A 27,103-nucleotide genomic window follows, 5' to 3' on the forward strand; every position below is an offset into this window, starting at 1 on the left:
CTTGTTAAATCATATTTTGAAAGATACTACCTTTTTGTATATATGTTATATTTCACAATAAGGAAATAACTGAAACTGTGGAACTATAACCTATAATATTCTTTGAAATTTGCTAACTACTTGTTAAATTGCACTTGGAAAGTTATCATTCTATGTATATATGTCATATTCTACAATTTAAAAAATGATTAATAAAAAAAATAGGCAGTGGGCAGGACTTTGCCTGTAGGTCATTGTTTGCCAATCCCTGACATAGAGGTTTGTCCTGCTGCCAAAGAAGATTTATAACATAAAAAAACCTGAAACTAAAACCAGGTGGTGCTATAGAATGGGAAAGTTGAGATCAGTGAGTAAGATATAAAGTTCTCCACTAAGTTTCAAAAAACTAAAAGGAACAAGTATATAACTGGAGAGTTGGTTTAATGTAAAATGCCTGCTGAACTGAATTAGAACAAAGCTTATTCTAGAAGTTCAAAAAAGAAAAAAAGACAACTTGGGGGTTTCAGTTGCATGGAAACTTGCTATGTACCAAATAGTGCACTGTGGTGGCTTGGAAAGTCTAAGGTGCCATACGTTCCATCAATGAAAGCAGAGCACCCAGAGCAAAAAGCTAATAATTCCAAAAGAGTGAGGCTGTGTCTCATCAAGTCACCACTGGATCCCTTGCATCTGTCCCAGTGCCCGATGCACGAGAGATACTCACGGGGAAAGAATAATACCAAGTTTTGCTCTGGTTGAACAGTTTGATTTTTGCATGCCTCCTATGTGCAATCTCTGAGCTGATTCAAATGGGAAGAAGTGGTGTTTGAGCTAAGAGCTGGAAGGTGGGATCTGGGTGAGGGTTTGCGGGAAGAGAACCCCAGGAAGGCGGGCAGCACCAGAATCTACTCTGAGTCTCTGACAGGGGCTGTGGGTCCTTTCTCTTCCTCTTCAAAATCCCAATTAAAACACACATTTCTAACAAGGGGGTGGCGGTGGGGGAGGTCATCAGGCTTTCCTAAGAAGTCTCAATTGTAACTGTTGCCTATAAAATATGCCCCATTGCCTTGGAAGGAAGAAACAAATGTGTTGACATATTTAAGGAAACATTTGGAGTGTTTCAAATGAGGCTATAAAAAGGAGATGAATTTAAGGAACCCGTAGGTCTACAGTGGGAGTGCTTATAGCCACCAACAAACCCCTTGCAAAGGAACTAATTACGTTTGGAGAGGACATGTGTGCACAATAAAATAATTAAAAATAAATTGCTCTCTTTGGAAATGCAAATTACCGAGTGTTAAAGCAAACCTTTTGGTCATATAGACCATAAATAGATGTGTTTTCTCTAGTCTGTTGGATGGCACTGATTGACTTCCAATTCTGGCTTACAGGGCCTGAGCAGCTTTTGAGACAATGGTGAGAGAACCTTGGGCCCAGGGGGACAATTGTTGTCCTGGGGTGGGGAGTGGGGGGAGCAGTTGTTGACAGCCTTAAGTATGATGCTCCTCTGGTCTTTTTCTGACTGAGAATAGGGGATCCTGAGGAGCCAGACTTGACGTAGTGTTTGCCTGCTAGAACCTTCCCCCCAAGAACTATCACAAAATCCTTTTCTACTATCTGGTGTTGTCAGGTCAAAGAGAAAGCGCTGGCTACAAACAGGAGCCAGGTGGGCCTTGGGTAGGGGGAGGGGAGGGAGCCACAGGACCTAGGAGCGGGGAGGGGGCCGACTGGAGCATTTTCTTGTGAAATAAAAAAGTAAAAAAAAAACGTTTTCTCTCAGCGTTGATTTAATTCCCTCAGCACTGACATAATACATCCTATAGAGAAAACATTCAGGCTACAAAATGTTTCATCATTTTGTCAAAGAACTTGATTAGGCACTTACAATGCAAAGCTCGCTCCTGAATGGGCATTTGTGGATGGGGTGGGGACGGAAATGGGATTTCTGCCTTCAAGGAAGTGACATTCTCATTGGGAAGGCAGATTTTATGTAAATGAAGAGCATGTTCCCAACTCTTTTTGTCTTGGCAACTTCAGGCCCTTTCCTACACCTCCTATCAAGAGGAAAAAGATGAGCTTGAGCCTTTGTGACTGGACCACTCCGAGTGTTTCCAGGGAAAACCGTGTCCTCACAGGGCTGTGTACAGAGGTACTTGCAGGAGATGCGGTCAGTGTAAAATGGGGTGAGGATACTACCTATCCCATGGGGAGATGCAAGGGATAGAGGAAGTGACACACAAAGAAACACTTAACAGTGTTTATAAATGTTCCCTCTGCTTCTTAGGTAATGTGCTCAAGGCCAAGACATGGTAAAGGACAGAACCAGGATTCACTCAACCCTGGCCAGGCCAGTTGGAAAACGTCAGGCTATAGGCGCCTTTCCCCATCAGGCTACAGGCGCCTCCCAGGACTCAACTGCCTTCATCGTCATCTTCCTCTCCACTCCTGTCTGTGGTTCGGTCTCCAATACCTTTCAAGTCCACCCAGAGAGACCCTTCTTTCCGTGTACTTAAATTCAGTGTTGATAACTTCCTGGCCTTCCAGTATAAGGAGAGGAGGGAAACAAGCAGAAGAATCAACATAACAAAGGGGCAGATGAACAGGAAATAGAGTAGAGGTGCCGAGGAGCAGATCCTGGAAGGAAATGTGGGCTCTGCAACCAAAAAGAGAAAAATAAAAGAGAATAATTAGTTTCCATCTGATTTGCACTAGTCACTTAAAAGCAACTTCTGGGATTTATTTTTGCAGGCAAATACATGTCAGAAAAATGAGGTCACACAGCAGTAGTCCCCTTAAATCATCTGAGGGGAGCAAAGGCAATAGTGCTGGGAGAAAAGAACTCCATCCCCCCTCAGGAAACGTGCTTTTCCTATGGACCCCGACCCGTGTCTGGCAATTTCCAGCCACTGGAGGTTCCAGCGACCTACTTAAAACAAACAGCCAGAATGGAAAACAAGGCAAAACAAAACCTCCCCTTTAATCTTCTTTCCTCAGAAAAGATATCTATAATTCAACCCTTGTTCTCAATCATGTTGCCAGTCCTGAATTTTTAACAGTTATTCCCACTGCTGCTTCTGAAATAAACCAAACCAAACCACTGCAGTGTCCTTAAAATACAACTGCATCTAATGGGGCGCACCCTCCCACCCTGACCCAGGCCTGCCTTCATCTCTCACTCCCCAGGCACCCACCATTCCCCCTCCTTTCCTGTGTTGCTCTTACTGCTGCCACTGCCTGGGCCACTCCCTGAACCGTAATCCTCCAGATCCTTTAGGGCCAGCTCAAATCACACTCCCTCCCTAAAGCCTTCCTACCTGCCTCAGGTCCCTTTCTTCTGTTCTGCCCCCTCCTCAGGCAGTAGCCCATTGTTTCAACCTCCTTCCTTCCTGGTTAACCATCTCCTTTGTTTCATTATGGTTACTCAGCATGGATCATAGTGCATTTTGTCTATATCGTCCACAGTGCCTAGCACACGTGTTCTGTAACTTTTGCTGATTGGAATTAAATTGGATTGACTGTAACCACATGGACAAAAGACACTATATAAAGGCATGCTGAAGCATATGATGAACCAGCAGTTGCAATCCACTGGGAAGCACTATCAGGCACCCACAAGCAGACCCAAAGTGGTTCCTGGCCAGACAGCCAGGAAAGCAAAGGTGGAAGGCTGCAGACAACACAGGTTCCAGGAAATAGTGCCCTTAGTTACTGGTCAAAAGACTGTGTTTACAGTCTCTTGATGCAGAAAGACACATGCTTAAGGGGTCTTGTAACTACATTTATTTATGAGAGGATATTTAAAATCAGGGCTATTCTGAAAAATCTGATGCTGATAGTAGCTGTGCTTCTATTGCCAAATTGTAATGACATTAGCAATTTCTTCTTCAAAGGTTAAGCTACAGGATTCACGGGATTATAGACTTTTAGAGATGAACACATGTTTAGACATCATTTCGGCCAACTTCCTGCCACAAGCAAGAATTCCATTTTTGGCATAGGCGATGCATTCTACACCTTGGAGAAGGTCCCTTTGATGAAAGTTAAGAAAGAATCTGGACATTTCTTCAACTCTTGTACCGTGAGGTCCTTGAGGGTAGTGCCTGTGTCTTATGCATCTTTTTATTTTATGCAGCATGTGGTCCACAGGTCCTCAATGGAGACTGATGAATGAATGGATTGCTTGAGTGAATTCCACACGTGGGAACCCAGGGATTACAGACATCATGTTACACAAACTAAAGATCATCCCTGAATATTAGGCTGGCAGCTCTGAGTAGGACTGACAAAGATCTTCGGGGTTGTTGCCTGGATTTTCTCTGGTTTCATTTGTATTCTCCATCCTAAATTTGGTTTTCGTTTCTGAAATGGTGAGCAACGATAAAGCTAGATTTCTGAATTCTTAACATCCACTCTCCATATCTACGTAACTGCTCTCCCAAAAGGCCATTCTTAGCTATGATAATTCTCCCAGGTCTTATCTGAATACATTTGAAGGTTTGTGGTTAAGAAGGAGGCGTAGACTGTAATGATGAAAGAGAATGGAACGATAGAGTCCAGTGATGAAGAGTAAAGAGTAGTGAATGAGAACCTGCTTTGTCACAAGAGCTGGGCTCAAATCCTGGCTCTTCAACTTACTAATAATGACACTGGACAAGTTTTACTTATCCTCTCTAATCATTAGTTTCCTCATCAACCAAATTGGGATAATAATAATCTCTGGAGTCATGATAAGATAATGCATAATAAAGCACTTAACATAGTGCCTAACATGTTTGTTGACTCAGCAAGCAAATATTAGCTAGAATGCTACTGAGAAACCTAAAAAGCACAAACAACCTTCTACTGAGAGACCAGGCAAAGGATAAGGCCATGGCATGCTGATTTCTCAGGCAGGGGCCACAGGCTTGACCATATCCTCCATGGATCAAGTCTCCCCCTTAGATCTCTGACTCCTCTGTCACCAGGACTAGAGGACATTCAGCCAAAAGTCAAATGACTACTTAGGAGGCTTTGGCTTCCTTTTCTAGACATGGGAGGTAGAGAAACGCAAGATGAGAATCCATGACACCCAAATATCACAGTTGCTAGGATGGTGGTGTGATGATGGGGAGATGGGACTGGCGCATGGGAGGTGGGAAGAAATCTGGTACTTTGCTTTTCTGGCACCCAGACTCTAACCCTGAGTGTGAAGACACCACCAGAGGGCTTGACTACCATAAAGGGGAGAAGGCTGCTCTGCTTTAGAGTGATCTGGCATCAAAGGGTGACGAAGTGCACTAGTCACACTGCTGATTTGGCCGATAGCTAGCAACATGTCCACTCCAGTGCTTCTAAATTACCTCTTTTGGGAAGACAGTGTTTGCTCAGGATCCCACAATCACCATTTCCTACCATCTGCTTCTCACCCATATCTGGATTAGAATTAGTGACATTCAGACCATTAAGATTTGGCATTTCTATTCAATCCAAGTAAGTGCCTAATGATCAAAGAACAAGCCCTGCAAAACAGAGCCAAAAATATAATGAGATCACTTCATCAGGAGACTTAGTTTATAACTTGCTTTCACCTACTGCCAAACACATCATGAGGTGCACTCCTTTTTATATGACCTCAGAAATACTAATAAGTGGCAGACTACAGAAGAAGAGTGGTATGGGATGATGAGGGGGCTACCAACTCCTCCTAACCCCCCAAACCCCAATACAGGCAACTGACGATGCCACGTGTAGCCATGTGGGAGAATTGACTCCTGCAAAAAAATATAAAAGCAGGTTAAGGTAATCTGCTACAAGTGCACCCCACAATAAGTGAACCCCCGACAGCATCCTGTTCAATCCAATTGCTTGCTCATTCTTTTATCAAATATTTGTTGAGTTCTATGTGCCAGGCCTTACTGGGGGCACAGGGGAAGCACAGATAAGTGGGAGGGCCTCTCTAGAAATTTCATTGTGGTAGGGCACATATCCCCTTTGAGGACCTATTTTCTAAATAGATCCTACCCAATAAAAGCTGGGAAATAGTAACAAATTCCACATAACTCCAAATAATCCAGTTCCCTGAAAGTTTTATAGCCTGGCCTATTATTTAGTCACAGAAAATTCTCTAGGAGAAGACATTTTTATCTGGGATCTGAGGGTGAGGTTAAAAAAAAAAAAACACTCAGGCCTCAGGCAGCTGTAGACCCTGCCCTGACTCAGTCATTGGTAAGAAAGTAAGACGGAGAAGGAAACACAAGGTCCATGCCCCCAGGGAAATGCCTCAACTTTTCTGCCTTCACTTGAGCCACGTGTCCACAGTCCTACTAGCTAACCCCAAGCTGGGACAGTCAAATACAGGTGGTGGAAAACCATTTGAAAAGCAAAAATTGGTAGTATCTTGTATTCGTTCTGGCTTTTGTTAATGCATGAACTGGTACTCACCAACAGCGCAATTACACTGTAATTCAATAAATATTTGAGCATCTTCTTTGTTTCAGGCACTGTGCTAGTGTGCTGGGAATAGACAGTCTTTGCCTTCTCAGAGTGTATGCTCTGGGAGTGGTGATGGATATTAAATGGGTTATTGCAGGTGTGATGACTAAGAGACTAATAAGGTAAGTTATTGAGGAAGTGATGGTTAAGAATTAGTAGACAAGAAAAAGATACCATTTTCAATAGCAACTAAAAAAATCAAGTACCTAGGAATAAATTTAACCAAAGATATAAAAAACCTATACAAAGAAAACTACATAACTGTACTAAAAGAAATAGAAAAGGACTTTAAAGGTGGAAAGATATTCCATGTTCATGGATAGGAAGGCTAAATGTCATTAAGATGTCAATTCTACCCAAACTCATCTACAGATTCAATGCAATCCCAATCAAAATTCCAACAACCTACTTTGCAGACTTGAAAAGCTAGTTATCAAATTTATTTGGAAAGGGAAGATACCTTGAATTGCTAAAAACACTCTAAAAAAGAAAAACGAAGTGGGAGAACTTAAACTCCCTGACTTTGAAGCTTATTATAAAGCCACAGTAGTCAAAACAGCATGGTACTGGCACAAAGATAGACATATCGATCAATGGAATCAAATTGAGAATTCGGAGATAGACCCCCAGATCTACAGCCGACTGATCTTTGATAAGACCCCCAAAGCCACTGAACTGGGACATAACAGTCTTTTCAACAAATGGGGCTGGGAGAGTTGGATATCCACATCCAAAAGAATGAAAGAGGACCCCTACCTCACACCCTACACAAAAATTAACTCAAAGTGGATCAAAGACCTCAATATAAAAGACAGTACCATAAAACTCCTAGAAGATAATGTAGAGAAACATCTTCAAGAACTTGTATTAGGAGGTCACTTCCTAGACTTTACACCTAAAGCACAAGCAACAAAGGAAAAAATAGATAAATGGGAACTCCTGAAGCTTAGAAGTTTCCGTACCTCAAAGGAATTTGTCAAAAAGGTGAAGAGGCAGCCAACTCAATGGGAAAAAATTTTTGGAAACCATGTATCTGACATAAGACTGATATGTTGCAGATATAAAGAAATCCTACAACTCAATGACAGTAGTACAGACAGCCCAAGTATAAAATGGGCAAAAGATATGAAGAGGCAGTTCTCTGAAGGAGAAATACAAATGGCCAAAAAAACACATGAAAAAAATGTTCAGCTTCACTAGCTATTAGAGATGAAAATTAAGACCACAATGAGATACCGTCTCACACCAATTAGAATGGCTATCATTAAACAAACAGGAAACTACAAAATGCTGGAGAGGATGTGGAGAAATTGGAACTCTTATTTATTGTTGGTGGGACTGTATAATGGTTCAGCTACTCTGGAGGACAGTATGGCAGTTTCTTAGAAAACTAGATACAGAGTTACCCCTCAATCCAGCAATTGCACTTCTTGGTATATACCCGGAAGATCTGAAAGCAGTGATGTGAACACATATCTGCATGCCAATGTTCATAGCAGCATTATTCACAATTGCCAAGAGATGGAAACAACCCAAACGTCCTTCAACAGATGAGTGGATAAATAAAATGTGGTATATACACACAATGGAATACTATGCAGCAATAAGAAGGAATGATGTCATGAAACATATGACAACTTGGATGAGCCTTGAAGACATAATGCTGAGCAAAACAAGCCAGGCACAAAAGGAGAAATATTATATGCTACCACTAATGTGAACATTGCTGGGGGAGAATGCATGGGGTGTTGGGCTTCCCCACCTCGATGGTTGCTGACGTGCTCACAGACATTGGGGACTGGTGGTTTGATGGGCTCAGCCCTCAGTCACGGGACTTGCCCTTGGGAAGACTGTTACCACAAAGGAGAGGCTAAGCCTGCTTATAATTGTGCCTAACTGTCTCCTCCCGAGTGCCTCTTTGTTGTTCAGATGTGGCCCTCTCTCTCTAGCTAAGCCAACTTGGCAGGTGAAATCACTGCCCTCCCCACTGCATGGGATCTGACACCCAGGGGTGTAAATACCCCTGGCAATGTGGAATATGACTCCCAGGGAGGAATCTGGACCCGGCATCGTGGGATGGAGAAAATCTTCTTGACCAAAAGGGGGATGTGAAATGAAATGAAATAAGTTTCAGTGGCAGAGAGATTCCAAAAGGAGCTGAGAGGTTACTCTGGTGGGCACTCTTATGCATAATATAGACAACCCTTTTTAGGTTCTAATGAATTGGAATAGGTAGCAATAAATACCTGAAACTATCAAACTATTACCCAGAAGCCTTGAATCTTGAAAACAACTGTATAAAATTGTAGCCTATGAGGGATGACAATGTGATTGGGAAAGCCATGTGGATCACACTCCCCTTTGTCCAGTGTATGGATGGATGAGTAGAAAAACGGGAGCAAAAAAAAAAGAAAAAAAAAAAAGCACCCAGTGCTCTTTTTTACTTTACTTGTTCTTTTTCACTTTAATTTTTATTCTTATTACTTTTGTGTATGAGGTAATGAAAATGTTCAAAAATTAATTTTGGTGATGGACACACAACTATAGGGTGATACTGTGAACAACTGATTGCATGCTTTGTATGGTATGTGAATATACCTCAATAAAATTGAATTATTAAAAAAAAAGAATTAGTAGACATGAACCAGGTAAAGATGAGATGGAAGAACATTCTTTTAAGGAGGTAGCATGTTCACAGAAAGATATTGGACCGTCAGTTGTATCTACTCTCTTTTGCCCTTCCTCTACTCCCGCTCCACTAGCTCTCTTACCTTAATGGAAATGTGCCCAAGTCTCTACCATCTTCAAACCAAAACAGAACAAAGCAAAACTGAAACATCTTCATTGATACCTTTTGCCATCTAGTTATTGTCTTCTCTTTCTGTCTACATCAAAGCTCTTGAAAGAGTAATCTGTATCTGATGTGTCCACTTTCTCACTTGACCCACTGCTGTATGACTTCTACCATTACTTTCCCTGAAATTGCCCTCTATAGTCAAATCCAGTGGATATTTTCTCATTCTTATCTTATTTGACCTCTTTGCAGTATTTGAGTCTGTTGACTCTGCCTTCCTTCTTGATATCCTCTGCCTTTGGTTTCTCTGATACCACCAAAGCCTAGTTCTCCTCCTGCCTCTTGGCTGCTCCTTCCAGTCTCCTGCACAGACTCCTCTTCTCTGCTCCCTTGCCAAATGGAGCTGTATCTCAGGTCCAACCTTGGGCATCTGCTTTCTTCAGTCTAAATTTCCTTGCTGACGTCTTCTGAACTATTGGCTCTAGTTGGTGACTCCGAATCTGCAACTCTGGTGCAGATCCCATGTGGAAGTCCAGATGTCTACTAAACAGATATTCCAGGCATTCCAGCTCAACTTTCCCACAACTTATTCAAAATTGAAGTATCTCCCCCTCCAAACCTTTCTCCTGTATTGCCTCTCTTGGTGAATGGCTCCACTATCCACTTAAGCCAGAAACCAGATAATCATCCTTGATCTTCCCCTTCTGCTCATTCACCCTCTATCTACATCTAATTAGTCTCTAAACCCTGCAGGTTATACTTCTTAATACTAATACCTGTTCTTCTCTCAGTCCTCACTGGCACTGCCTGAATTCAGGCTTTCATCCTGTCTCACATAGTTTCCTACAGTCAATTTCAAATAGTTCCCCCTGCTCCAGGTCTGTCTCTCCTCCAATTCACCTTTAATACTGTTCCCAGTGGGAGCGTTCTAAAATGCAAATCAGAGGCTGTCATTTTCCTGCTTGAAATTGTTCAATGGCATCCCATAACTTTCATGATAAAGTTCATCTTCCTTAGCTTCATATAAAAGACACGTTTGAGATCTGTATGCTCCCCACCTTACTAGCCTCATCTCATGTCACACTTCTGTCATTCCCAACTCCTGAAAGTTCCCTGACAGTAACATGAAGTTTCACGTCTTGTTATCATCCCACATGCCACTTCCTTTTCCTAACATAGGCTTTTTCCTTTTCATTGGCCCCATACTCTGGGGAACCTTCTCAGAGTTCCTCCCCACCCAGCCCTTTACCCCAGCCCTGCTTCTGTTGCTTCCATAGCATCCTGGGAATACGTCTTTCATGACTACCCCTACCAGATTCTGACTTCTGTGGGAACAGGCTCTGTCATACACATTTTTATATTCTCAGAACCTCAATAAATACTTATTGGATAAATTAAAACATCTATCACATAGATGGATATATATTTGTGTGTGTGTGCATGTGTGTGTGTGTGTGTGTTGAAGCATGTTTGGAGGTATAAGAGGAAAAGGAGTTGTTAACATTTGTTGAGCACTTACAATGTGTCAGGAACTGTGCTAAATATTTTATATGCATTTACATTATTTTATGAGAAAGCTGAGGCTCAAAGAGGTTAGGTAACCGGGGTATGATTCCATAGCTAGTAGGTAGTCCAATTTAAGCCTGGGCTTATCTTATTCCAAACCCTGGGATTTTTTTGTTTGTTTGTTTTTATCCTGTCACAATAACTCCTGAACTACCAGCAAGGTAAAGGAGCTCAGATGTTATATTACAGGGATTTCCTTGAGAATTCTTGACTCTAGTTACAATGAAAACTCTCAGTTTGTCAACCTTCAAGTCATGGCACAAGGTTTTTGAGTGTCTTCAATTCTGCAGAATACAAATACAACTCAATTTTTAATGTTTTCTATCTAGAGTTCATTTTTTAAAAACCTTATACCCATTTTACAAGGATTCCACAAGGATTAACAGTATATGTAAACTGTAACGGATCCTGACTGCCTCTAAGGAGATGTGATTTTTAGTCACAGATTATATATTTTTTACCATATATAAACATTATTACCCATTTATTAAAATGAAAAAAACCTGCCAATTCTACAGAGCCTATGAATTCCAGTGAGAAAATATATGCAGAATGTGCTCAGGGGAGAAGGAATTCCTATAATTGTTGGACTGGACGAAAGGTTGATAAGAAAAAAAATTTGCTTGCGACCACTTGAGAAGGCCTGAACGCATGACTGGGGAACAAGACAATGAAACCCCTGGGACCAAATCAGATAACTTTAACTTCCATCTGGACGCGTGCTAGGCTTGGGAGGAAGCTGTCCATACTTCTGAGAGGTTGCCATACATTCTCTACAGCACTCTTTTCCCCTCCTAAGGAGACCCACCCAATGCTAACAGTGTCACAGGAATGTTTTCCGTTGTTGATCATTTCATTTACCATTTCCTGGTGGGGGGCACCAAGATCCCAACCCTACCTCTCCGTGGCCCTTTCCTACAGAGTTTGAGCTTACAGTTACTCTCACCTTCTCCTTAAACCCCACCAGAAAGAAGTTGGCTGAGGGAATGATCTGGTTACATCTGCCAGCTACTTGATCACTAGGAAATATTTAGTTGGTCTGTCTGGAGAAATTTTTACTTTAATTAACAATTGCTTAATAAATGCCTATTATGTGCTTGTACTATGTTGGAAGGATGCCATCTCTTTCTTCATGGCCTCTTGTACCACAACCCTCCTGAACCCATGCAGTCAGCTGAATAGGTCAGCCTTTGGCCAGTGATCTAGCTGTCTTCCTTGCTGGAGCCTGGAAATAACTTCTATATGTATACACTTCCTTGCTTGATGCCTTTCAAGGACAATGGAAGAGGCACACCAAATGGCCATCAATATCAAAAGTCCTGATTGCTTGCTGAGCACATAGAGAGATAAAGAGCTTGGCACTTTTTCATTGAAAAGGGTTTTTTTGTTTTGACTTGTAGCATTTAGAATGTAGCTGCTTTGAGTTCAATTAGATCAAAATATAAAATTGCCACAGCCATCTCCCTGTCTCTCATTCCACTTCTGCCACAGATCAGCATTCCCAAAGTAGGAGACCAACAAGAGAGAAGGATATCTACTTCACACATGATTTGGTTATTTAAAAGGGTACAATACTGACTGCTTTTTTTGTTTGGGAGGGGAGGGAGAGAGCAGATCAGATGCCTCTGACATTTAAATGGCTATTCCCAAACCTCATGTATACCTTGTTTATTCAAATGAGTTACTTTTGAGAGAAATGGCAAAGTCATTCTCTTTAGGGAGTCTTCAAGTTGTCTTCAGCCTGAAGAAGTAGAACATAGCTGGAAAGGAAAGCATAAGAGGGAAGCCAAGATTCTCCTGACCCATGAGCCAGGTAGCAAGTTAACCCCTAGTTACCTGAAGGCAGCACTGTGAGCGCCATCTTTCCTGATTCATCTGATGCTTGGCTGACCCACTTGCTTGGGTTTCCATGCAGCTGCCATTCTGCTACCTTGCACCAGTACATTCCAGCATCCTTCATCTCCACCCGATGGAGCTTCAGAACAAAGTCTGTAGGGGATGAACGATAACAGTGCAAATGCTTTCTGAGCCCCTCTTCACCATACTCCAGCAAGCCATCATGCTGCAGGTGCAACAGCATTTTATTTCCAGAATTTTCTCTGTTCCAGAACCACATCACAGAGTACAGGGAGGCTGTGCCACCTGAACTCTCCAAGCTGCAGTGGATGGCCACCTCTCCATGCTCAGTAGCATTTTCTATCCAGTCCACTTTGGAGACACATATCTTACTTCCTACGAACAAAAAGGCAGTAAGTTAGAGAAGAATCCAGACTTGCAGACTGGAAAATTTAGTTCTCATTGGGGAGACCCCATCTTACAGTCTTTAGACATCCAGTCCTTCACCTTTAACACTTCTCCTTGACCTCTTGTTCTTCTCTCATATTTGCCTAGAAAATTTTCTGCTATGAATCAATCCAGCCATTTGCCTTCTCTAATCCTACCTCTTGTCTGCGGAGCCCTGCAACTGAAAACCACCCAGCTTCAGCTGGGCCCTCTGCCCTGCTGCTTTTAATTCTTCCTGGTCAACCCCCTCTTGTACTTCCCAGAGGGACTACGCAAAACTTTCAGCCCTCCCCTCATTCTTAGCAAATTACCCTCCTCCCATTATCATCTCAGGTGTAGATACCAGGAAAGAGGACATTATCTGGGTGATGGAATATTTTTATACAAGTGTTTGAATACCAGCTAAGGAGGCTATTTAAAATTATTGAATCAGACTAAGTTTTAAACAGATTTTGACATTTACTCATTATTTTTCCACTGCTAACCAGCAGGTGAGGACTTGAAAGGAAGGCCAGAGAAGTTATAAACAAAATAAAGAAATTATGGTGTATATCAAAAGTTTCAGCTCCACTAAACAAACACATTTATTAGTCCATCTTTGAAAAAACAACTTTTTCCAATCCTGGATTCTTTTAGGCACCATCCTTGCTCTCTCCTTCTCCTTCATAACAAAGCACAGGAGATATTAGTTTATAAGATACTGTCTCTGCTCCCTCCCCTCAAATTACTCCCTCCTTTACTGAAATCCAGCTTCCAACCCCATTACCATACTTTGGCAAAGGTCCTAAGTAAGGGCCCAATTTCTCAGTCTAAAGACCGTCTAATCTTATTTGTCCTCTTTGCGGTTTTTGTCACTGAAGTTCATTCTCTGCTTGAATTTCTTTCCCCTTTTGATCGCAAGAAAATTTCCCTCCTACAATTCCGATCAGTCCTTTTCAGTATCTCTTCCTGATGCCTCTTCTTTAACTCACTCTTTAAACCGGTTCACAACTGGCAACCGACAGCCAAACCAGCTCACAGGTATGTTTTGTTTAACCCACTTGATATTATAAAAGAATTTGAATTCATTGTGAACATTCTCAAATTGAGAGATGTCACAAAAAGAGATTTTAGGCATCTCTTGGTATACTAAAAGTTGTGACAATAGCAAGCCCTCATTTCTATGTGGGAAGCACAGGCTTAAGCTAAGAAGTGGCTGCTCCCTTAAAAGGGACACTCACATACTGTCAAGATTTTGGCTTGGACAACTGGAGGACAGTGATGTCAGTCACACAAATGGGGAATTCAGAGGTATAAATGAGTCTTGTGGGATGATACAGATGATGATAAATGCAATTTGGTTTATGCTGAATTTGAAGATCCCCAGGGGGTCCAAGTGGAAATGTCCAGCAGGCAGTTGGGTAGGAAGGCCTGAAGCTCAGTACATCTCAGTACATCAGGGCTAAATATAAAGATGTAGCATTACCATCTTGAAGGTGGTGGTTTAAACCAGGGCAAATTTTTTTTTTTTTGAATCTGCACATTTTATCGAGATATATTCAAAAGAATACAATCAATTTCTCAGTGTATCATCACCTAGCTGTGCAATCATCACACTAAATTCTAGAACATTTTCATTGCTCCAATAATAAATATATCAGTTAGACACAAAAAAGAAAACCCAAAACACTCCATATCCCTTATCCCCACCTATTATTGACTCTTAGTATTGGTGTGGTACACCTGTTACTGTTGATGAAAGAATATTAAGGTATTACTGTCAACTAAAATCCTTAGCTCACAATAGGCAATTTTTCCTCATATACTACTCTATTACTAACTCTTTGTACCAGAGTCATACATTTGTAGTACATGCAAGAACTTATTTATATTTGTAGTGTTAATTGGTGACATAGATGACTCTAAACAACCCTTTTCAACCAAATTCACCTACAATATGGCACTATTACTAATAATACCAATAACGAGTAACCATCCCCTCTATCCATTCCAAAACATTTAAGTTCAACCTCGTTAACAATTCTGTACATATTAGGTAAATGTTCTCTGGCTTTTATCTCTAAGTCCCTTATATTCTACATTTTAAGACTCTGAGTTTACCTTTTCTAGTTAGTTCATATTAGTGAAATCATAAAATATCTGTCTTTTTGTGTCTTATTTCACTCAGCATTATGTCCTCAAGGTTCATCCATGTTGTCATATGCTTCAGGAACTCTCATTCCTTCTTATTGTTGCATAATATTCCATAGTATGTATATAAAACATTTTGTTTATCCACTTATCTGTTGATGGACACTTGGCATCACATTGATAGACACATTGTCTTTTGGCAATTATGAATAATGCCACCATGAACATCAGTGTGCAAATGTCTGTTCATGTCTCTGCTTTCAGATCCTCTGGGTATATACCAAATAGCTGAATTGCCAGGTCACAGAGGAACCACCAAACTGTCTTCCACGGCGGCTGTACCATTTTACACTCCCACCAGCAGTGAATAAATGTTCTTATTTCTCCATATCCTTTCCAACATTTGTAGTTTCCTATTTGTTTACTAGCAAAACCAGGGCAATATTTTAAAAGTTCTGGGAAGAGCAGATTATAAGAAGAAAAACAGGCCAGAGATCTATCCCTGAGGAACTACCACGTTTGACAAGGAGAAGAAGAGGAGGTCTGCAGAACCTGGAGTAAGTGGAACAGGGGGTAGAAAAAGATCCTCCCTCTGAGCTACTTGTTTTGTCCCTGCTGTCTGCAATAGAAGGTGAGCTCTAAAGGGCAAGAACTCTGCCTTATTTATCTTTATATTCCCAGTGTCTAATGCATAGTAATGTTCAATTATAATCTTACTTTTTGATGTTCCATTGAAAATAGAATATTAAGTACCAAGCCAGATCAGTTTATTTGCACTGTGCTCTTGGACCTTGGCCAGTTCCTGAAATCTAGCTGTGACATTCATTTAATTTTAATCAACATTGGAGGTGACCTAACTAAAGCTACGAGACCTAATCAACCTTGCCCATGTTTAGACCGCAGTGCTCTTAGACCAATGTAAATGGATGGAACTCCTATTACATGTTTAAAGATCTCCTGAGGAAGAGGAGATTCCCTCAGTAAGCTATTCCAACAGTTAACTACTCTTCTTTGCCTTATGTTTAGGCAGCCAAATGTTGGAAAGCAATTTCTCACACATCCCTATAGAGTTATCCAGTTTCTGTTCACAGTGGGAGAAATATGCTTCGTATTACTCTTTCTCTGCCAAATTACAGTAGAGCCCCACCGGAATGACACAGCTTGTTATTATAGAGATCTGGAGATACGATACCCCAGGTAGCTGCACAGACCAGGCTGCCAAGCTGATAAGCAAACCAATCAAAGGGGCCTTGTTCCCTTCCTAGCTCCCTGAAACCTCATATTGATTCACTTTCAGTGACCTACCCCCCTCAGGTGGGCTACCAAGACCTGCCATCATCTCTTAGGTGGATGCTATTCCTATGACTCTATGTCATATTTTTATTCCCACATAGTCACCCCATAGAACAACTGCCCAGGGAGAAGATGAAAACCCTACAGAAAGTTATTGGAGAATACACTCACAAGATTTACCTGTGGGTCTGAGTTTCAATTCTGTTGGTCCAGACTTCTTTTCTCCAAGCTTGCGCCAAGTGCCGTTTCTAGACAGGAACCATTCCTCCACAGTGCAGTGATATTTGCCCTGATCACTGTCATCCACATTTAGAATGTGCAGCTGAAACAAGTCTTGGGAAACTTTCTCGGTGTGAAATTTTTTTTTTTCTCTTTGGAGTAAGAAATTCATCCCCATATTTTATAACATTGGTTTGATCCATTTCCAGGATCCTCAGCCAGGATGCATTAGTGGAAATGGGGGAAAAGTACCAAATTACGGCTAACTGAATGTTTCCTGTAGACTGGGACAAGATGCTACATTCTATTTCAGTTTTGGAGTTGATGGAGATTTCTTGAACTTGATTGCTTGAATTCACTTTTAGTTTGCTCTCTAAATGAAAGGAATAGAAAAGGTTACTTTTGCTATTTTGCTAGAAAATAGAATTTTAAGGTAGAAGGGACATTAGAGGTCAATTAGGGCAATACTCCTATATCCCGTTGTATGTGTGAATTCCCTATACAGCAGCCCTACTGACCCCTCACTCAGCTTTTGAACAACTCACTCTCTGACAAGGCAGTCCATTCCATTTTTGGAAAGCTCTGCCACTAGAGAATTCTTTCTGATATAAAGTTGAATTTGATCTCTCCGTAACTTCCATCCACTGGTCCTAGTTCTACTCTGGGAGGGTGGGGAAGGGGTCATACAGAAAAGCTCAGCCTCTTTTCCGCATGATAATCCAATATTTAAGTACAGACATCTCTTCTGTAGCATTTCATGACTCAAATTGAAAGTGGCCCCATCGATGTTTAGTGTGCTCACTATGCAGAATCTTTCTGGAGTCACAATTTGCCATAATCCAGACATATCGGCCTTCAGACATGGGTCACCTAAGGAAGTTGTATGTGGGCTATTAAAATTTTATCTCTCTTTGCAGTCATTCATCTGTGGGACATCACATGGATACAGAGTCAACCACCCTTTAATCCTAGCAGTTTTTCTGCTTTGTCAGAAAGATGAGTGATAAAAACTTGCTTCTAAATCTTATTCTAACTTTTTGCTGACATCACTGTTTATACTTTTGTAACTGCTTATTTATGTTGCCAGTAGGTCCCTTTATTCTTCCTTCAACAAACATTTATTAAGCACCTACTATGTTGTGTCAGAATATTTCAGACTCTGTGGATACCACCATTCTGTGGGTTTACAGTTTAGAGGGAGAAATAAGTACAGAGATAGGAACAAAGGCTTAGAGATTATGGCACAGTGTCACACATATGGGACAAAGATAGACAGAGGTGACTATCATAGCACACAGGAAGAAAACCTAACCCAAATATGGAAGTGAGAGGAAGCTTCCGGGAGAAGGTAACTCTGAGCTAAGTCTTAAGGGCTAATAAGAATTAGTCCAATGAAAAAGAGGTTAAGGAAATCCAGGAAAAGAAGCAACTTGAACAAAGACTTTGAAAGTGAAAGAGAACATGAATTATTTGAGGAACTTCAAGTAGTTCGGTGTGGCTGGTTCTCAAATTCAAGGTAGAAAGAGGAAGGAGATGACGCTGGAAAGACATAAAGGACCTTGCATACCATGTGTGGCAACCCATGGCCTGAGCAAAACGGGCCTGCAGATCTTTGGTGCACAGCAGTCTGCATGACCTAGGCAGCTAAATGTTTAACCTATTGTCTTTCAAAGCCAGTAAAGAGAAAAAGGGCAAATTGACCTTAAAATGTATCTTTATGGGAAGCAGGCAGGAAGTGAGAGGCTCTTAGTCTCACAAAAAGAGCGAAATGTAATTGTTCAAGTGTTATTCTAGTCCTGTCTGCACCACCCCCCAGGTCAGAGCGACCTGTTCCTGCATTTATGCTCCCCCCACCCTTAGGAAGGCCTTTGTCTTAAACCCTTATAAAAGGCTTTCTGTACTCATTGCATTGCTCAGTCGTCTTCCCTGTGAACGTGATGCCTGCCTGGCCTGAAAGAGCCATCATGATCTCTCCATGACTTCTCACCCTGTAAGTAAGCCCTGAATAAACGTTCATGTATCAGAAAATGCTCGTTGTCTTCTTTGGCCTTTGGACTGGGCATGGCCCTCTTAGGCTGCAACACCATGCTATGGATGTTTAGACATGAGGTGAACATGGAGGAGAAAAGGGGAGGAATTGTAGATGATCCTGTATAGAAAATTGAATTATGTACCCTAATTTTGACACGTTCTTAATTTTAATCCTCATTCCTGTGGGTGTGAAACCATTGCAAATAGGATCTCTTGAAGATTTATTTTTAGTTAAGGTGTGGTCCAATTGAATGAGGTTGGGTCTTAATCCAGATTACTGGAGGCCTTATAAAGAGAAAGAAACCAGAAACAGAGTCCAAGAAAGCCATTTGGAAGCTAGAAGTCAGTGGGAAGCTAGAAGAGAAAGGATATTGCCTTGTGACGGAAAATCCAAGGAACCCAAGGAGTGCCAGCCAGCCAGAATGCTCCTGACCCTGGGAGAGAGCAAGCTCTAGCCTCCAAAACTGTGGGACAATACATTCCCATTGTTTAAGCCAACCGATTGTGTGGTATTTATCACAGCAGCCAGGCAAACTAAACACTCAGGTTTCCAAACTGGGTCACTGGTAGATGGTGGGGACATAGGGAACAATGGAGCAGACTAATACTGTTGGGTTATTATTTTGACATGTTAAATATAGATATGTCTTGGAGGCAGCTGGATATATAAGTCTGGAGATCAGAAGTGAAGTATGTGCAGAATAATGGATTTGGGAGTTGTCAGCAAATAGCTTATATCCAGGAGTAGGGATGAGTCCACCTCAGGAAAGTGTGTAGAATGAGAAGAATGCAAGCTAAGGATGAAACCCAAAGGAACAGATTTTTAAAAATAATGAATCAGTGGAGGAAGAGAGTTCTGCAGAAGAGAATGAGAAGGAGCAATCAGAGTATTAGGAAGAAAACCAAGAAAATCTTTAGGTCATGGGGGTTGTTATAGGTTGAATTATAGTCCCCCAAAGATATGTTGAAGTCTCAACCCCCAGTACCTCAGAATGTGACCTTAATTTGGAAATAGGGTCTTTGCGGATGTAATCGAGTGAACATGAGGCCATTCTGGAGTAGGGTGGGCCCTAAACCAATATGACTGGTAGCTTTACAAGAAAAGGAGAAGAGAACAGGCACAGACAGGAGGCCCTGTGAGGATGGAGGCAGAGATTGGAGTGAAGGGTACAGCCACAAAAGAAAGAACACCAAGGATCGCCAACAAACACCAGAAGCCAGAAAAGGCAAGGAAGGATTCTCTTCTACAGGACTGAGAGGGAGAATGGTCCTGCCAACACCTCGATTTTAGACTTCCAGCCTCCAGAATTCGGAGACGATAAATTTCTGTTGCTTTACGCCACCCAGTTAGTGGGAATTTGTTATGGCAGCCCTAGAAAACAAATACAGGTACCAAGAAAAAAAGTTTCAAGAAGAAAGGACTGAGCCAACAACTTCAAACACCACAGAAAGGACAAATAAATTAAGGCATAAATTAATCAACATAGAGGTCATTACTGTTACCAAAAATATTACTCAGCAGCAGAGAAAATAATGATGCAGCCATGTGTGAGCACCCGCTCAGTGGGTCAGGCGTGGGAGCAGGCCCGCTGTATGTGTCACCACCTTCAAACTGCACGTCAGCAATGTACAGATGCAGTAACTAAGACATAACTTGTCCAAAGCCCTGCTGCTATCAAGGGCTTGTCAGATCTAAATGACTTCAAAATCCCTTGAATATTCTGTTTGAGAGAAAAGAAAAATGACACAGCAGAAGCCTGCTAAGGTATGTCTCATTTTTAATCTTCATGCTGCATTACCAGTTGTCAAGGTAGATTATATTTGACTATAATCATGAATTCTCTACTTCTTATACATGAACATATTAAAAATAAGTAGCTAAATGCATTCTAATGGAATTTACATTATCGATACCACTAGGGGAGACAGTTCAAACATTTATCTACTGGTGAGACCTGGGCAATGCTGAAACAGAAAGGAAGACTTGCCAATGGAGCTGGGTCCTAGAGGCCCCTTCCTGTGCCACAACCTTTAGCTGTGGGATTGTGAGGACTTAGGGGAAAGCAGGGAAGAGACATGAAGCAAAGGTTATTACTAGTCAGGGCAGAAGTATTTCAATATTGTAACAGCCAGTAGGACCATCCCATGCAGACTAACTCAGCATTACCCTAGATACCACTTATCATATGATGCTTACTTATACAGTATAAACATGGGAGTGGGTAGTTTATGTTTTATTTCTATGCTTACTCAAAAGTGTAGAAATGCTAAAAAAAGACACAGGGGTTAATTTCCAATGGAGCTTACCTGGTAAAATGACAGCTATCCTCAAGGGGTAAGAGATGGCAGAAGCCCTCATGGGGCCATCTGTGCATAGGGAATTTCTGTCATAAGCTTGCACTTTACACTGATACACTCCAGCTTCTTCTTCGGTGGCATCATGAATTAGGAGTTGAGAATGAGATGAAGAGCGGGAAACCTTTGTCTTCCTTTGGAAGTGGGACAGGAAGTCCCCCCATTCAATGGTGCCATTATAGGTGATTCGAATAAGCTGATGAAAGACTTGAGACCTAGCTGGCTGGAACTGCCATGTCACGGTGAGTGGGACCTTGAGGTCAGAGAAACCAGCACCCACTATGCAGGACAGGTCAAAAGTGCCAGTTAATTTCACTTGCGGTTGACGGCTCATCAGACTAACTTTTAAACTTGATTCTGCAGACAGAAATATGAAATACAATGTCTAAGATGTTTAGTAAATCAAAGTACAGTACTTTCAAGTTTTCCTAGCCACCACTTCTCCACACTGAACCATGCATTTGTGCATTTGGAGTATCATGTATTTTGGGGGTAGACGTTGATTCACAGTATAGTCTGTCCTGAATTCTGACCTCAATTTTCCAAAGTTGACCCTCTTCTAAGACTGTTCTCACCAGCGGCAACAAACAGGCAGTGTTTATTGAGTCTATTGCTTGGACAGCTGCAGCTGAGTGGGTAGAGCACTCCCAGCCCCTGTGGTCTGGCTTCCTTCCCTTACCCCCACTCTCGGGTTCAGTATCAGATCCTTTTGCACAAGCTACAAGAGACTCTATAATTCCAAGGCTGCAGCTGTCGAAAGCCAGAATGTAGAAGGCTCAGCTCCCAAACACACTCAGCCTATCTTTTCCATTAGTCGACTCCAATTCATAGGATTTTGTCTTTAGTCTAATAAAAGTTGTATTCTAAAGATGATCTTTATAAAGATGAATAATCTTTAGAGATTAATTGAGAGCTATGGTAGCCAGAGACCATGCTCTGTGTCCTGGGGTGCACATACCACTGGGGATTCAGGATGACCTGCAATCAAATCATAAGTCCCCTGCAAAATCAGGTGTAGAAAAGGATTTCTTTGACTCTTACCTACAGATTTTACAGTGACTGAAATCTTCTGAGTCCAGCTCAGATCTCTTGCCTGGTTCCGGGTCTTCTCAGACACTCTGCATTCATATGTCCCGCTGTCTGTGATGGCAGTGGAGGCAATCTCCAGCTGGAAGGTGACCCAGTCCACTTTCTCCAGCCTTATGTTGGCATGGTTACTGAGTCCCCCGTAGGAGGCTCCCACCTGCACAGTGCCATCCTGCCCCATGCTAGCCACAAACTCCAGCTGTGTCTGGTCCTGGGGGATGTGCCACCAGCTCACGGACAGAGGGCTTTCAGTTCCCCCTGCCCTGCAGAGAAGGGTCAATGCCTCTCCCTCCCACACTGCTTGCTGCTTGTTCTTGGTAGACACGTCCACACTTCTTGCTGTGGATTACAGATTTTAGGGAAAAAGGTGTTGCAAGTAAATGAAAACTTCTCTAATGAAGTCTCATTAGGATTTGATTACTTTGTGACAAATCAGCTCTATTCCACCCCCAGGAAAAAGGTTTGCTAAATGCTTATCTAGAGGAAACAAGATAGCAGAAAAAATTTCCAGAGAAATTGTTTACACTTAAAGAACTTATAATTCTTTTAGCATTTATTTTTATAAATTTGTTAAATCAGTCCTTAAGGACATCTAGTTGGTCCAACAAAGAAAAGCCCAGGACCAGATGGTTTCATTGGCAAATTTTACCAACAGTCCAAGAAGAATTAACTCAAACGCTTCCAAAAAATTGAAGAGGAGGGAACACTCTCTAATTTATTGTATAAGACTAACATCAGCCTCATACCAAAGCCAAAGTTACCACAAGAAAAGAATATCACAAATTAATATCCCTTATGAATATAGATGCAAAATGCTCGACTGAATACTACCAAACTGAATACAACAGCACATTAAAAGAATTATACACCATGATCAAGTGGATTTATCCCAGGTTATGCAAAGGTGTTTCAATATAAGAAAATTAATTAATGTAATGCATCACATGAATAGAATGAAGGAAAAATACCAGATGATCATCTCAATTGATGCAGAAAAGGTATGTGACAAAATCCAGCACCTATTCTTGATAGAAATACTCAGAAAAATAGGAACAGGAGAAAATTTCCTCAACATGACTGTGCCAGTTTAAATGTATCATGTCCCCTAAAACACCATTATCTTTGATGCAATCTTGTGTGGGCAGACATATTAGTGTTGATGAGACTGAAATTCTTTGAGTGTTTCCATGGAGATGCGACCCACCCAACTGTAGGTGATAACTCGGATTAGATAATTTCCATGGAGGTTTGGCCTTGCCCATTCAGCATGGGCCTTGATTAGTTTACTAGAGTACTGTATAAGCTCAGACAGAAGAAGCGAGCTTGCTACAGCCAAGAGGGACACTTTGAAGAATGCACAGGAGCTAAGAGAGCAACTGCGGTTTACAGAGACATTTTGGAGACGGCCTTTGAAATCAGACTTTTGCTCCGGAGAAGCTAAGAGAGGACAAATGCCCCAAGAGCAACTAAGAGTAACATTTTTGAGAAGCTGAAGCCTAGAGAGGAACATCCTGGGAGAAAGCCATTTTGAAACCAGAACTCTGGAGCAGACGCCAGCCACATGCCTTCCCAGCTAACAGGTTTTCTGGACGCCATTGGCCATCCTTTAGTGAAGGTACCCCCTTACCTTGGACACTTCATGGCCTTCAGACTGTAACTTTCTAACCAAATAAACCGCCTTTATAAAAGTCAATCCATTTCTGGTGTTTTGCATTCTGATGGCATTAGCAAACTGGAACAACGATAAAGGGCATATGTGAAAAACCCACAGCTGACATCATATTCAATGGTGAGAGACTGGAAGCTTTTACCCCTAAGATCAGGAACAACACAAGGATGCCAATTGTAGCCACTGTTATTCAACATTGTACAGGAAGTTCTAGCCAGAAAATTAGGTAAGAAAAAGAAATAAAAGGTATCCAAATTATAAGGGAAGAAGGAAAACTTTCCCTATTTGAAGATCATGTGATCCTATATAAGGAAAATCCTGAAAAATCCACAACAAAGCTACTAGAGCTAATAAACCAATTCAGCAAAGGGGCAGGGTACAGATCAACACACAAAAATCATTAGTTTTTCTATACATTAGTAATGAACAATCTGAAAAAAATTCCATTTACAATAGCAACTAATGGAATCAAATACATAGGAATAAATTAACCAAGGACATAAAGGACTCAAACACATTGCTGAAATAAATCAAACAAGACCTAAATAAATGGAAGAGCATTCCATGTTCATGGATTGGAAGACCAAATATTGTCAAGATGTCAATTCTATTGAAAGCAATTCACAGATCCAACACAATACTAATCCAAATTCCAACTGCCATATTTTCAGAAATAGAAAAGCCTATAATCAAAGGGTAAGGGGCCCTGAATAGCCAAAGCCATCCTGAAAAAGAAGAATGCAGAATGAAACTCACACTTCCCAATTTTAAAATTAATTACAAAGCTACAGTTATTAAAATATTTTGGTGCTGGCACAAGATAGACATGTAGACCAACACAACTGAATTGAGATTCAGAAATAAGTTTATAGTCAATTGATTTTTGACAAGGCTGCTAAGTCCATTCAATGGAGAAAGAACAGTCTTTTCAACAAATTGTGGCAGGAAAACAGGTTATCCATATGCAAAAGAACAAGGGTGGATCCTTACTTCACACCATGTACAAAAAATTAACTCAAAGTGGATCAAAGACCTAAATAAAAGAACCCAAACTATAAAACTCCTAGAAGAAATCATAGGGAAGGATCTATAGGAACTTCTGCTAGGCAATAGTTGTTTAGACTTTACAGCAAAAACATTTCGAAAAAATAAATGGGACTTCATAAAAATTAAAAACTTTTGTGCACAAAAGGACTTCACCATGAAAGTAAAAAGACAACCTATAGAATGGGAGAAACTAGTTGGAAACAATATATCCAGTAAGTGTTCAGTATCTAGAATATATAAAGAAATCCTACAACTCAACAACAAAAGCAGACCAATTAAAAAATGGGCAAAAGACTTGAATAGACATTTTTCTAAAGAAGATATACAAATGGCCAAAAGGCACATGAAAAATGTCCAGCATCATTAATCATCAGGGAAATGCAAATCAGTGAGATACCATTTCAATCCAGTGGCATGGCTACTATTAAAAAATGGAAAATAACAAGTGTTGGAGAGGATCTGGGAAAATAGGAACATGTGTTCATTGGGGGGAATATAAAATGGTGCAGCCACTATGAGAAATAGTTCTGTGGTTCCTCAGAACATTAAGTGTAGAATTACCCTACAACCCAGCAATTCCACTTCCAGGTATATACCCAAAAGTATTGAATGTGGGAACTCAAATAGATATTTGCACACTGATGTGCATAGTGCTAAAAGAAGGAAGCAACCCAGGCATCTATCAACAGATAAATGGATAAAGTAAACATGGTATATACATACAATGGAATATTATTCAGCCATAGAAAGGAATGATGTTCTGATACATGTTACAACATGGAATAACCTTGAAGATATCATGTTATGTGAAATAAACAAGACACAAAAGAAAAATATTGAATGATCTCACATAAAATAATTAGAATATGCAAATTCAAAGAATCAGAAACTAGAATATAGGTTATCAGGGGGTCTGGGATGGGGGTAAGGAATGGGGAGTTAATGCCTAATGGATACAGAGTTTCTGCTTGGGATGATGGAAAAGTTTTGGCAATGATGGGGGTGATGGTTGCAAAACATTTTGAATGTATTTAATACTACTGGACTGTATATTTGAATGTGGTTAACATAGGAAATTTTGGATTTTATCTATGGTACTAGAATAAACCTTTTAACAAGCTGTAGAACTGTAAAACAAAAACAGTGAAACTTGATGTAAACTATGGACTACAGTTAATAGTATAATAGTATAATAGTATAATGACAAATAATATTGTTTCTTCAACTGTAACAAAGTTACCGCACTAATGCAAAGTGTTAACAGGGAAAACTGTGTGTGAGGGCAGGGGTATATGGGAACTCTCTACTTTCTGCATAATTTCTCTGTAAACCTACAACTTCTCTGATAAATAAAAGAAGAAGAAGAACAACAACAACAACATCTATTTGGGAAAACATCTGGTAATATTTTGCTAGATTAATTAGGGTGGGTGTATGAATCTGAAAGTAATGAAGCTGTAATTACACAAATTTTTAGTTCTTTAAAATTCACACTCTTGCTGTTCAAAATGACCTTCCTCTCCCTACTTACATTTCCCTAACCAACCTTAATTAATATGTGTTTTGAACAATGAAGAAACATTGTTAATTAGATCACAATGCTACTATAAAAAACAATTATTGAGGATATATATGTGTGTGTGTATATTTGTTTGTGGTCTTCTTAGTCTGAAACACAGTGGGTGGTAGGCTCGATTATGTACCCCAAAAACAGGCATGTTTTTCATCTTAATCTGCTTTCCTGTGGGTTTGTGCCAATTTGTAAACCGAACATTTTGAAGATGTTATTATTAGTTAAGGTGTGGCCAGCTGAATCAGGGTGGGTCTTCAGTCCCTGTTGCTGGAGGCCTTATAAAGAGGAGCCAGAAGCCAGAAGTCACTGGAAACCAGAAGAGAAGACATGAGAAGGGAGAGAGCTCGCCACGTGATGGGAGGCAGATGCCAGCCAGGAAACCCCAAAGACTGCAGCAAGCCAGCAGCAGAATGCTACAGACTTTGAGGAGAAAACGTTGTCTTGCCAAGGCCTTGATTTTGGGCTTTTAGCCTCTGCAACCAGGAGACAATAAATTCCTGTTAGGAAATTTTCCAGGTGGGAAGTTCAAGATGTGTAGAAGTGTCCTAGGCAGCAAGGCACCATGTTTAAGGTCAAGGCCTCTGGAGTCAGAATGACCCTGGACAAC

General features: G+C 40.9%; 1 protein-coding gene across 1 annotated transcript in view; it reads right to left on the reverse strand.

Annotated features, from left to right (window-relative positions):
- Positions 1-1,340: 1,340 nt before the first annotated feature.
- The window catches only part of CD101 (CD101 molecule), a 39,173-nt gene continuing 13,410 nt past the window's right edge, over positions 1,341-27,103 (reverse strand). The window contains 6 exon segments of the mRNA XM_037815048.1: positions 1,341-2,632; positions 12,647-13,042; positions 16,697-16,883; positions 16,885-17,108; positions 21,074-21,478; positions 22,163-22,546. Coding sequence (XP_037670976.1) covers positions 2,391-2,632; positions 12,647-13,042; positions 16,697-16,883; positions 16,885-17,108; positions 21,074-21,478; positions 22,163-22,546 — 1,838 coding nt within the window. The 3' untranslated portion in view covers positions 1,341-2,390.

Source organism: Choloepus didactylus, chromosome 2 (genome assembly GCF_015220235.1).
Source record: "Choloepus didactylus isolate mChoDid1 chromosome 2, mChoDid1.pri, whole genome shotgun sequence".
NCBI lineage: Eukaryota > Metazoa > Chordata > Mammalia > Pilosa > Megalonychidae > Choloepus > Choloepus didactylus.